The 14,556-nt window shown below is 36.2% G+C and overlaps 1 protein-coding gene across 1 annotated transcript; it reads left to right on the top strand.

Moving 5' to 3' along the window:
- Positions 1-2,278: 2,278 nt before the first annotated feature.
- LOC125659048 (uncharacterized) lies at positions 2,279-9,316 on the top strand. Its single transcript, XM_048890591.2, has 4 exons — positions 2,279-2,470; positions 3,349-3,526; positions 5,791-5,948; positions 8,330-9,316. Exons 1-4 carry the CDS (start codon positions 2,419-2,421, stop codon positions 8,452-8,454), a joined length of 513 nt encoding a protein of 170 aa, XP_048746548.2. The 5' UTR covers positions 2,279-2,418; the 3' UTR covers positions 8,455-9,316.
- The last annotated feature ends 5,240 nt before the right edge of the window (positions 9,317-14,556 follow it).

Genomic DNA, 14,556 nt, shown 5'->3' with positions numbered 1-14,556 from the left:
AGATTTTGTACAGGACGTGATTGGATGAGATTTTGTACAGGACGTGATTGGAGGAAATCTTGTACAGGACGTGATTGATTGGATGAAATCTTGTACAGGACGGGATTGGATGAAATCTTGTACAGGATGGGATTGGTCGGAATCTTATCGTTGTGTCACGTATATAGTTTATTCACCAATCAAGGGCCCTCGGGGGGTATGTACATGTTAACAGGCAATTAATTATAACAATGAAAATAAATAACAATCATTTAGAAGTACTACCGGTAATACTGACAGAGTTCACACTTCTGCACTGCACATATCTATATAATTATATATGAAATACTGATTACAGACAAGATTTAAATTAACAACATGATAAATAAAATAACCCAACTGCCTCACACATCAGTTTCTGGGATAGCAGATAATGATAGTGTCGTGTGAATACTTATATAAAAGAGAATAATAGCATTATATGAAAGAATATATATATATATATATAAAAAAAACCAAAAAAAACCCACAATATGTTGACCTGATTACAGGGAGTACCAAGGGACAGTGCCTGTTAACAGTCTGGTAATAAATTTATTGTACCAGACCGTTGATCTTGTACTCCCAGTAACCAAGACAGCTTACAATTGTAAAGTAAAGGAAATGTGTAGAATGCAAAGACATGTATTTGCAGTATCACATTACACTGTTCAAAATCATCTTACTGAATACAGCATGCTAGTATATTACACATTTACACGCAGGATCCAGTTGTTCTGAATGTTTTATGTCTAAAGCAGGAAGGTTAGAATACTTATATAAAAGAGAATAGCGTTATATGAGAGAATAAAAACACAATATGTTGACCTGACTACAGGGAGTACCAAGGGACAGTGCCTGTTAACAATCTGGTAGTAAATTGTTGTACCAGACTGTTGGTCTTGTACTCCCAGTAGCCAAGACAGCCTACAGGTGTAGAATATGATGAAGAAAGAAAATGTGCATAATGCAATGAAATGTAACATTTGTAGTATTATATCCCACTGTTTAAAATCATCTTACTAATTTGGATGAGGATATTTTCATCTTCATTGGTCATCAGCCATATAAGCTTTTGATCACTGTCCATCTTTACAAAATCAGGGATCGGTTTTGATTGCTTTCAAAACTGGTAGGAGAAGGAGCTTTTCTCGTAAAATATATATATATAGATAACGTGATTTTTCACCAATATGAGAAGAGAATGAGCTTCAGATGAGATAACAATAAAACACACAGAGAAATCTCTTCATTTTAATAATATTCTGCTTCAGAAAACCCACAGAGAAATCTCTTCATTTTAATAATATTCTGCTTCAGAAAACCCACAGAGAAATCTCTTCATTTTAATAATATTCTGCTTCAGAAAACCCACAGAGAAATCTTTTCATTTTAATAATATTCTGCTTCAGAAAACCCACAGAGAAATCTCTTCATTTTAATAATATTCTGCTTTTAAAAAAACCCCACAGAGAAATCTTTTCAGTTTAATAATATTCTGCTTCAGAAAACCCACAGAGAAATCTCTTCATTTTAATAATATTCTGCTTCAGAAAACCCACAGAGAAATCTTTTCATTTTAATAATATTCTGCTTCAGAAAACCCACAGGGAAATCTCTTCATTTTAATAATATTCTGCTTCAGAAAACCCACAGAGAAATCTCTTCAGTTTGATAATATTCTTCTTCAGAAAACCCACCAAAAATGTCTTCATTTTGATATTCTGCTTCAGAAAACCCACAGAGAAATCACTTCATGTTTATGATATTCTGCTTCAGAAAACCCACAGAGAAATGTCTTCATTTTGATAATATCCGATTTCAGAAAACCTCAGGAGAGATCGCTTACCACAATTTTTTTAAAAATATATATATATATTTAATTGTTTGGAAGATGCATCGCATGAGAAACCTCTAACACGAAAAGATCGAGATATCTCCTTCAAAACAGATATCAATATATTTTTTCTTCTTCCACCGACGATTAGAATCCCTTACTGCAACAAACACCACACTTTTGTTACATAAACTACAATGATGAAATGAACAAGATTGGGCATTTAATTAAACAGGGTAAGACTGTTCAGTTTGGGATTATTTTCACAGTGTGTTTTGTAAGTACGAGGTTTTGTGTAGTTGATTTCCTTTTAGAATTTTTGGTTTATACATCCCAATGATGCTTGAAAGTTAGATTTTTATCATTTAAAATCCATGGATTTTATTGCTTTAAAACTTGAAACTTTTCCAAAATCAGCGTCATTTCACGCCGAGTGGTTGCTGCCACCATCAAGCGATCAATAATGCACATTGCTGGCGACATCCGTCCACAGCAATGGCGTAAAATGATGAAACAAATGAGACACGGACACGTCAGATAAACACTAGCGGGTTTGTGAAACTATGGAGAGTTTGACCTTTGTATGGATGTTGCTGACCCTAGCTTTGGACACAGGTAAGATAACTTAGCAACATTTTTGTATTGTTTTTTTTTTTTATACATTGACGACAAAGCACGCTCGAAGTTTGTTCCTGTATATGACAATTTTGAATGTGGACAATCATTATTATTTAATTTTTTTTTTTTAAGTTACAAAGCCCAATGCTAAATTATTTTATACATTTTCGTTTCAATCTAAAATGAAATGGACAATTCAAAATACAACCGGATTACATCACGACTTCTTAAAATAAAAGCAGTTGTGTTAATTAAATCTGAAGCCTTACAATTTCAGCTTAGTTAATAACCAAGACAAACGAGGTTCTATATTTCCATCCGTAACTTTAATATCTATCGGAATTATCCAGATCAATCAATAACTGTGAAGCTGGTTTAAATGCATAATTTAACAGGTGTTTTTAAAGTACAGAATTTGTTGTGGTAGAAAAAGATACAGGTGTATACTCATATTTCCATTGTGTTTGTATTCTACATTTCCGTTGTACGTGTGTGCTTAGTCTGTTTATATGTACCATGAGCGGATGAAAAGTTATGCTGTGTTTTGTGTCAACAGCGTGCATAGATTTATTGAAGAAAACAAACCCCAGACATATAGTAAATTTGATTTTCGTGTAATTGTACAGAAATATAATTAGTGTAAATTTCCTGTGGGATCGTGCTGGTTTGTGTGTTGGATACACACGAGTCTTGTGTTTTGTTTATTTTTCATCGCCTCCCCTCACGTAATTATAGAGGAAGAAAAAACTGGCGTAAAATGTAGATTTATTATTTTTTTTATTCGACTGCCAACGAATTTTGAATATCATGCAAATTACATTTCCATTGGGGTCCTGAGATTTAGAAATAAGGTCTATTCTGTTCTTCCTCGCTAGCTGCTGATGGCGGATACGAGTGCCCCCGGGTGACCTACAAACAAAGTAACTACGGATTTATTTACAAAGTGAGGACCTATATCCATTGTGAGCACGGCTGCTGTGGGTCCAGGGGAGACTACTGTTGTACGCCCCCTTTACATGTAACTACCACGGAGAAGCCTACCTACAATGACAAGTAAGGGCCGGGCACCAGCTATTACTGGCTACAGAGTATTTAGAATCTAGTACAGTAAACAGGAAGTTTATTATTATTATTTTTAAATCATATAATATATTTAAAACGTCGAGTGCCTGTGTATTAGAATATAGATTTAGATTTTTTTAAGGTCTTGATTTCAAGGGCCAGGGCCTTTCCAATTGGGAAAGATAGCGACATTTGCTTGAAATTGGGAGAAAATGCTTCATACAAAGAAATAGCGAAAAACCCAATTCAGAGTGATGTACGGTATAATCAGGCTCCTCTGACTGTCAATTTGGTCAAAGCTTACCTCATTCAAATAAGCTGAGGCAAAAAAATTAGGTTTACTTCAAAATCATGAAGCAAACATTGTAATTTGTGGGCCTGTGAAAAAGATTTATGAATGATTTGGCTACCCTGCTTGATTTGTTTTCATTGTTTGGGAATTTCAAAGCAAAAAATTGGGGAAAATACCTGTTTTTTGGCATTGGGAATGGGGCCTTATTTCAGCCCCTTACAGACCCTAAAAAATCCCTGTTTACCCGTCAGTGCGAGTCGATCGTTCTCGTACGAAGCCTGGAATGAGGGGGCGGACAGGGTGAGGGGGAGGAGGGGGAGGTTTAGCGGGGGAAGTTCTTATACTTCTTTTTAAAATTCCTTTCGTTTTTCCTTTTTCACCAATAATCTGCATCAAACTGATCGCACCGGATATACGTATTCGATGCCGTTCCCTTTGTGTTTTAACAGACAGAAGAAACAATTTACAAATACAGAAAATAAAGAATACATTTGCAATATCGTGTAAGCCTGATAACTGTTGCAGTCCATATGGGCAGTAAACTGGCATGCAATGCGCTTCAGTACCCAAATGAAAATTGCAATTTATCACTATTTAGGGGAGAGGGAGGAGAGGGGGAGCACTGAAACTTCACATAAATAAAAAGATGATCTCTAATGTTTGAGGTCGAAAGGTCAAGCTCTCAGAGTTATATATGGTCGGAAAACTCATGAAACCTCGCTCGCGGAGTTCTCTTGATACGGAATGTCACTACCGTAACTAGGACATACATGTATTACAGGAATAATTAGATATTTCATGTTGTAAAATGAATGAATACGTTATGTGTTACGTAATCACTTCTTTCTTTACTTGCATATGTATATGTACAGTATTTGTATGTATTTTCATGCTGCCCCTTGAGGGCCCTTGATTGGAAAATAAAATATTGTAGTTATAACTGGATAATTTACTTCATCTTGGTCAATATCGTGTTAATTTCTTGAATTGATAATTCTATATGTCATCCTCAACAAAAGTCAGCAATTCTATATGTCACCGATCCTCAACGAAAGTCAGCAATTTTATAGGTCAGCCTCAACAAAAGTCAGCAGTTGTTTAATACTAGTGCTACTTAATCCACAGGCCTACGTCTCTTATACAGTAATGATAGGCCTCCACATGATGTAAGTGCCTGTGACTTATACGATGGGGTGGCATCACCTATTCTGCCGAGCGTTTCAGCGTTTTAAGTGACATTAAGTGATATCACTGAACAGTAGCGGATCCAGGGGGTTCCAGGGGTCGCCCCCTTTTTTTGGTTAGAAAATTTTGCTTTAAAAAGTCAAAATAGCGCATTTTGAGGGTGGACCCCCCCCCCCCCCCCCCTTCAACCATTCCTGGATCCACCCTGCTTAATTGTTGATTGATTGATTAAATATTGTTTAACGTCCCTCTCGAGAATATTTCACTCATATGGAGACGTCACCACTGCCGGTGAAGGGCTGCAAAATTTTAGCCTATGCTCGGCGCTTATGGCCTTTGAGCAGGGAGGGATCTTTATTGTGCCACACCTATTGCGACACGGGACCTCGGTTTTTGCGGTCTCATCCGACGAACCGACCCATTTAGTCGCCTTCTACGACAAGCAAGGGGTACTGAGGACCTACTCTAACCCGGATCCCCACAGATAGCTTAATTGTTAAAGTGATATCACCTTAATTAAGTCGTATCACGTACACGAATAGGTAATATTGATAATTACTTTTAAAATTCTACAAGTGATATCACAGACACTTAATGCTACATAATCCGAGATTCCTCTGACTCTTACCCCCGCTTTTATATTTGACATGTGCGGGGGACATGTCAAATATAAAAGCGGGGGTAAGAGTCAGAGGAATCTCGGATTAAATGCTACAATGTTATAGTAAATGGGAAATCAACGCCAGGTAGAAAACAAATTCCTCAATTCCAATTTTAGTGTGAGTTTGTACCTCGGAGTGATATCTGGGACCATTGTGGCGATCGTGTGTATTATCTCCATCACGTGCTGCGTCCTCAGTAAGTACAATAAGAAGAACGTCACAGTAGGAGCGGATCCAAGCCGGGTGGATGTACCCCGACCCCGTGTTTTAACAGGTACTAAACCTTTGTGTGAATGGACTTAGTTTGTTACCTTTGAAAGCTTGTAGTGTATTTTGTCCGCCCACACATTAAGAAACTTGAGCTCCAGTGGCAGATCTAAAAGAGGCTGGGTGCGGTGTTACCGGGGTTGTAACCTCCTCCCATCTTCTTGAAAACAAGTCATTTTCTGACATGTTTTACTTGGGAAGCACCCTCCCCCCTTTGGAAAATTTTCTGGATCCGCCACTGACTTTTGTCTCTTGCATACAGTTCATGATATATCTCTCTCCCTCCCATCTCTCTCTCTCTTTCTCTCTCTCTCTCTCTCTACTAGTGGGAAAAGAAACGCAAGTTCGGTTTTTGAAATATAACTTTTAGTAGACACGTGGACGAAATTTCATTAAATTTGACACTGAGTAACGTCCGCGCATTGTGAAAATGTTCTTTAGTTAAAATCAGAATTAAAATTCAGCCGACTATGACCCCACTCTAGGTCACTCAACGCCGCAAGCCTTAAGCAGATTTTTCAAGAAAATGTGCATATATTCTGTTGATTCATTACAAATCGAACATTGGAACAGTATAGATCAGCTACACTACGTTTCTTTTCGAAGCGATTGTAGAGCGAAATACCGCGATCGAATGAAGTCGATTGTAGAGCGAAATACCGCGAGTGAATGAAGTCGATTGTAGAGCGAAATACCGCGATTGAATGAAGTCGATTACCGCGATTGAATGAAGTCGATTGTAGAGCGAAATGCCGCGATTGAATGAAGTCGATTGGGGTAGAGCCATTGCTCTGATAATGCAGGGACCATCGCACTGTCATGTAGCCCAGCAATATCGTGTACAGACAACAATATTACGTTTAGTTGGCGTCTCGGAGCCACAGGGAGATTGGGTGACCGTCCCAGTAGAGGATGCCCGTGCGTTACGTCAAGATAGAGGCATGCGTCTCGCGCACCTCCGTAACCGATTTCAGACGGTGACAGAGACGACGCGCCAAGTTTTCGGCACTCATGGTCGGACAGTGTGTCCAAGAACGGTTAGGAATCTATTGTGAGAGTTTCATTTAAGGCTACGACGTCGCTATGTTGATCCGCCACTTACTCAGAGGCGACGTAAATGTCGAATGCAGTGGCTCCTTGCACACGCACCTTTAATATCGGTTCCGTTTGGCCTATAGAAGCGTGTTGTTCACTGAGGAGTCTCGCTTCACGCTTTACAGGTCAGATGGACCGTGGTGAGCTATATTCTGACGCTTGCGTAACGGAAATCGACAGATTCGGGGGGAGGGGGCTGTTATGGTTTGGACAGGGATATCTCAAGGCGTGAAAACACATCTCGTGGTTATCCATGGCAGTCTTACAGCAGTGACATATCGGGATCAGGTCTTGAGACCACAAGTCCTTACTCTTATCCATCAACGTAATATTACACTGCAGTAGGACAATACAAGGCCCCATGTTGCCAGGGTTTGTCGTGACTCTCTGGCTCAAAACAACGTCCCAATTCTTCATTGGCCACCATACAGTCCAGATTTGTCCCAAATCGAGCATTTGTGGGACGAGCTGGGCAGGAGGGTTAGGTAGCGCGTCAACGTCCCAAATATCGTTGCTGAACTCACACAGGCCCTTATTCAGAAGTGGAATAATATCCCTTAAAGGACAATACATACCTTTATGGGGTCAATGTTAAGGAGAGTGAGAGCAGCGACTGAAGCCAAGGGTGGACACACAACCTACTGATTTGGATCGGGAAATGGCGTAAACTTGGTACCCTTTCTTGAACGCTATCCACGCAAACGCCGTCTGTGATAGGACAACAAAAATCATCAAAATGTATTCAGTAATGATGAAATGATAGAAAGAAACCCACCAAACAATGAACTAATCATCAATGAATCATGTCAAATGTAATATATATATATATATATATATATATATATATATAATTCCAATGTTATTTATTACAAGTGTTTTGATTGGACAAAAATAAAGCTGAACAAGAGTTTACACATCAATAAATCCGAAAATGCGATGTATTCATACACGCCTGAAAACAAACAACATAGTGCGGGGGAACTATTCAAATTTTTGCAATTGTTAATGAAGTGAATGAATTGGAATTATAAGAATCAAATGTAAACTCCGGCCATTTTACTCACAAACTTAACATAAAAGTGCTTCGCACTTTTATTCAGTTTGTGAGTAAAATGTCCGGAGTTTACACATCGATAAATTCTTCAAAAAGAATGTTTAATCCTATAATATATATATACTTTGGAGTATGTGCTTGAAATATATTATTATGTACACAATTCAGTCATTTATTTGAAATTATACGTCTTATGAACAATATAAAAATACATTAATACTGGGTTTAATCAATTGTAGTTCAGGATCTGGAAAACCGAACGATGTCACCACCGCCAGCGTACGAACATGCGGCTTCAGCGCCACCTTACACTTCCGTTAGGTACACCAGGAACAGTGGAAAGGTGTTCACGTCCAGAACGTGATAACATACCTACAATTACTCACTTTCAAAACCGGAGATCAAATTATATCTTATTACAGTATTTATATTTTTTAAATCAGTTTGCTTTACATTGTTGTTCACTTGGGTTTATATTTTCATGAATTAAATTATGTATTCATTTTACGACTAGAGAAAGTTCCCATCAATGGTTTTAACAACTCTTGTGCAAATACAGTGTGGGGTATTTAAATTTTTATTCTTTTTTCAACGGTTCAATCAACATACATGCAGTAAACATCATTGAATAAAGGTATTGTACAGAGAGAGAGAGAGAGAGAGAGAGAGAGAGAGAGAGAGAGAGAGAGAGGGTTACTGAGATATTTCTATATATAATTTATCACGGCTTTATATTTAGAGAGAGAGAGAGAGAGAGAGAGAGAGATTAACCATACTATAACAAGTAGATGTATACTTAGGAATATTTAATAACGTGATCTTCAAGGGCAAAAATCAATGATTAACATGATCATTAAAGGTAATTCACTTTACTTCCTCAATGTTAGGATATGGACCAACAAAAGAAGATAAGATAGATTTCTCTACACTGTGAGGCTAAAAGAGGCTTTGTTCCTTAGAATAAGATGTTAAAGTTTCAAAAGAATTGAATATGAGGGAAAAAAATGTAATAATATCACATGCTATTCATTATATTTTTAAAGGTACACATAGCTAGATAAATATAGGCGTAAAACACGACAGCAGAAATCATCACATGATGTAATTTTGTTAACGTATAATGAGAGAGGGATTGATACAAGCACTTGTTTCCCAATTTCAACAATTCCAATGATATGTATTTAATCATGTTCTTGTTTTTGAAATAAATACAGTTTAAAATGAAACATGACTGCTAGTGATTATAATTATCATTATGGGGGACACTAGGTATTGAACTCGGATGACCTTGAACTGTTAATGACTGTAATTATCATTAGTGGTTGTGGTACTTTGATTAATAACCCAGTGTTTACAACATTATTGTGTTATCAATAAATCAATTTAAGTTCTTCTCATGTCTTAAAGTGAATATGAAATTTTAGTATGTGTTTCTATTTTATTCTTTTTTATCACAATAATCGGAGATACATTTAATTCATTTACGAATTAATAATCCTCCTTGAAGATTTATGTTCAATTTAGATTGGACACCAGGAATACTTTGGATTGATTGATGTTTTCCGCCACACTCAACAATTTTTCAGTTACATGTATTTGGTGGCGTTCAGTTTTTATTGAAACCAGATTCAATTTACCTGGGAAGAGACTCTCCACCGACCTTCGGAAAGTAAACTGGGAAACTTTCTCACTTTCCGGCGCGAGCGGGATTCAAACCGGCGCGGCAGAGGTGAGAGGCCGTGTGATTTTGAGCGCGATGCTCTAACCACTCCGCCACAATGCATCGGAATACTTTGGAAATTAAAGGTGGTTGAAGTTTCATGTACAAGATTGGACTCTTAAAAAGTATGGAATTCTGGTAATGAAATCGTAACGACCAATCATCCTCTGAAGAGAAAATGAAATCGTAACGACCAATCATCCTCTGAAGAGAAACTAACGTGGAGGAGCGTGCTTTCTTTATTTTATTTGAAAACAATTTCAGCTTCTTCTAAAAAAAATTCACCAGTTCGTTGAATGATCATGAAACTTGATTTCTCATGTATCAAGCTTCGAAACATGACTTCACTTCAGTAATGTGCAATATCGTCTTTAATTCTGTCGGACCTGTGTGTGTGGTAAGTCAAAAAAAAAAAAAAAAAAAAAAAAAAAAAAAAGGGAGAGAGGTTAGGTCTCTCTTAAAGAGATTAAAGACAGAGCTATCTGTACACGATGTCCACTTGATGCCACTCCCCTTACATACAGACCTACAGGTTTAACATTGCGTATGAATCTTGATAAATATAGTTCGACTGGGAATTCTTCGATAGAAATGAAAATAGAATGTAAATATAAGAAATAGAGTTTGTAAATACACGAGGGGATGAACATTAACACCTCACGTCGGCATACTTTTCACAAAGCGCTAATACATGTATAACGCTTTGGCGTAAAACTAGCTGCAGAACTGTAGCTCTCTGAAAAAATATTGTGACGGAACAGAGAGCTACAGATCCACCCCTTATAAAAACCTTCGATTTACGACACAGAGAGCTACAGATCCACCCCTTATAAAAACCTTCGATTTACGGCGCACAAAAAAGCTGCGCACGGTTGAGGCCTGATATCGTTGTTTTCTTGTGCTGTTGTCTCCTAAATTTGATATAAAAAAATTCTTTAACATATTTTCCTACTATACTTGTATCCAAACATACTTTGAAATATTCATTAAAGCCCCATACAACCCGAAAACTCACAGCTTCAAATGATTTCGTTTGTTGACCGTTTTTATAAGGGGTGGATCTGTAGCTCTCTGTTCCGTCACAATATTTTTTTCAGAGAGCTACAGTTCTGTAACTAGCGTAAAACAATATACAAACAAACCAGGCTATACAAACAAACCCCACTCTGTTAGTCAGCCAACATCCTACTGCATGTCCGCGTGCTTTCTTCTTCTTTCGTTGATTTTATTTAATCACGCCATGGGGAGATATTATCATTCTTATCATTTACACTATTTTCAGAGTATGCAAATAAAAAACAATTCATTAACTCAGCCTGGTAAAGTCTAAAAGTTCAAAAACACTCCCTGTTATGACTTTATGATTTTCAGTTGGATGACGTCTCTTTAAATGCAGCAGTCTTACGAACACAGTATAAGGAATAATCAGTCGGGGACATGAATAACAAGGCTTCCATTAACTAGCAAATGTTTAAGTGTAATTCTCCGCAGTAATAGGTCTTTTACGACTAAAACCAATTACTACTAAAATGGCAACGACACGACTCAGCTGTAGATAGCGACACTGCAGTAGTACGGACTAACACGCGGCAGGAACACGGGGTGGGGGTGGGGGTGGGGGGGGGGGCATACAACGTCACGGGTCTTTCATTTATGACCTTAAAAACAGAGGTTCCGTGTCACAGTAGGCATTGGTAAGATAAAGAATCCTCACTGCTACGACTGTGAGCGCCACACATCGGTAAAAATTCGTGGTCACCCGAAGCTGGCCATTTCTGGAATGGGACTTAGTTAAGCAGATCAACGTTAAACACCGCCTTCAACGTCAATATAGCAGATCAATGTAAAACACCACCTTCAACGTCAATATAGCGGATCACTGTAAAACACCATCTTCAACGTCAATATAGCGGATCACTGTAAAACACCACCTTCAACGTCATTATAGCAGATCAACGTAAAACATTGCCTTCAACGTCAATATAGCAGAATTTTATTCACTGGATATAATAAAAAATCTGGTAAACTATTGATACTGAAAAAGTTTATATTTTCCATAGATAATCAATTATTAATGATTTTAAAAATGTTGACAAGGGCAATAACTCCTATGCTAGAATTTCCTCTACTGGATGTCTATTATACATTGGTTTCCCTAATATCCACAATTAATCTATACATATTTATGAATTAGCAGTTTTTTTTAAACTGTTGATATTTAAATTTTGTCATTTCAACAAGTTTTTATCTATTTTTATTATTCTGTTTAACGAAAATGTGTGATTTTCTGATGTAGATGTATACTTCTGTTTTAGTATGTCTGACATCTTTAAAAAGATGGCAACATATACATTTTCTTTGGTTATTAATTAAATTAAACTATATTGAGTGGAAATTAATAAAGTTTTTTCACTTTTAACCATTAATATTGATAAGTCACATGAGGATGGAGCTACCTTAAAACACCGCCTTTACTGTACATGTAATGTAATGTCTCCTATGAATTTTTTTTAATTCAAACTCTGAATAAAAAAGAAGACCCGTATACCATTAGAGTACTATAACTTTTTAACCAGAAAATAGTACTCGACCAATTTATTCCAAATGCAACAAAAACATTTATATTCTATTTTATGGTGTGTACATCATTCATGATCATCTCTTCTCTCTCTATTTTCTCGTTCTCCATCAAGTGTCAATATAAGTAAATACAATAATAATGTGTACGAGAATGCAGTTTTTACCTGCAACAAGATTCGAACACAATATACTTTACACAATATACAATTACGTGAATACAATGCTGAGGAAGGAAACTAGACTCTCAGAGTATCATATATATATATATATATATATATATATATATATATATATATTATAGGGTTATTGAACTTATATTGGTGAATATTGGCACTCGTTGGCTGTCAAAATGCACGACCTTGCGAGTGCATTTTGACAGTCAACGAGTGCCAATATTCACCTATATAAGTTCAATAACCCTTTTATTATATAGCTAAAGTATTTAGTTGTTAAATTATATCCCTTTTCACTCAAACTACTCCAAAATAGACGAGAATTCATCAATATTGGCAGTGTGCAATAACAGCATGCATTTCTTAACTGTTCAATATTTAACCCGTCATTAATGCATGAAGGAAACTGATTTTGTAAATGGGGACATAATTTATGTACAGTGAAACGTTTTGCTTTAAGTAAATATCAAATACCAGCTCTGTCAGATTCGGAGGACCGTCGTCTGCCATTTTGGCTTGTTTACGTCGTTACGGTAACGTCAATATTGAACGCTCATACTCGGAATGTTTCGGGAGCATACAATTTACGCAATGCAATGTTAGCGTTCAATAAATTCTCAGGATATTGAACGCTAACATTCTCTAGATTTTACGCAGATTTTATATTAGACTATTTATTAACTATATAATAAATATATATATTTATATTAGAAGTTGATTCGGCACAGTTGTAAATAAATATTGAAAATCAGAATGACACATTCCATAAAAAACAATCATTTACTGCAGTAAATGATTGTTTTTTATGGAATGTGTCATTCTGATTTTCAATATATATATATATATATATATATATATATATATATATATATATATATATATATATATGATAGGTATCACGTGACGCGATGTCGGTAGTGTTTCTATATCTACAAAATTCATACAAAAGTATTTTGAAGACTATGAATTTGATGGAGACGAGCTTTCTCTGGCTTCTGGACCCGCTGTGGAGGTATGTGTATAGTAATTCATAGAATAGCTGAGGAATAATTTCTTAACGGGGCATTAGCTGCCAGTCATGTCGATTGTTAACAAAATGACTAAAACAACTTTACAGTACATACAGTACATTAAAAAAATAAACACGGACATATTGAAATTCTAATACATTTTGCTATTTTTTGTTGTGATTTTGAGTTTTTGACATTAAAATTTCTTTTGTTTATATAGAAACAGTGACCGAAACATTATTGTATTGAAGTATATACTGTTTATATCTAACTGTTACATAATGTTCATAAAATTGGATTGCAGGTTTCTTTTCTTCATATTAAACCTATTCCAGGATGTCAATCACGGTTCAGAATTAAAAAGTTTTTACATTTTTCAATTGACAGCTAATTCCTCGTCTATATTTTATAGTATAGAAAAATGACAACTCTCTTTTTCAAAACAATATCTAGCTTTTAAAGCGAAAATGAATGAAAATCAATCTCTTTAAATGAAGGCATTGAGATATATACTTTTATAAATCTACAACACTGCAGTTCTAATGCATTGTGCCGTCACTGACCCAAATAAACAATGCAATGTATCGATCTCTTACACTAGCTATCAAGTATCAAGGTATGTACATATAATATAAGCTATGCCCCCCCCCCCATGTGTATCACAGTGAATTTAGTAATATATAATTAGTTTTAGTCCGTAAAGGTCGACACTAATAATGAATAATAATAAATTCACGTTCTACGTCAACAATGCACGTAGGAGCAGGGAAAAAGAAAAGAAAAAAAGACACATTTGGAAACCAAAATTATTTTTCAGTAAGGAAAAAAATACTAAGACCACATTATGCATTAAGATAACGTGACCTCATTATACATACATAATAGGCTGAAATCTTAGACCAATGCCTTAAAAATCAATATCCGACAAAATGAAATTCCTATCTCACTATGTCATTTTACAGGCAGATCACTCAGAGGAACAA

This window comes from Ostrea edulis, chromosome 9 (genome assembly GCF_947568905.1).
Source record: "Ostrea edulis chromosome 9, xbOstEdul1.1, whole genome shotgun sequence".
NCBI lineage: Eukaryota > Metazoa > Mollusca > Bivalvia > Ostreida > Ostreidae > Ostrea > Ostrea edulis.
The sequence above is the reverse complement of the archived record's forward strand: the minus strand, read 5'-3'. Positions and strand labels throughout refer to the sequence as shown.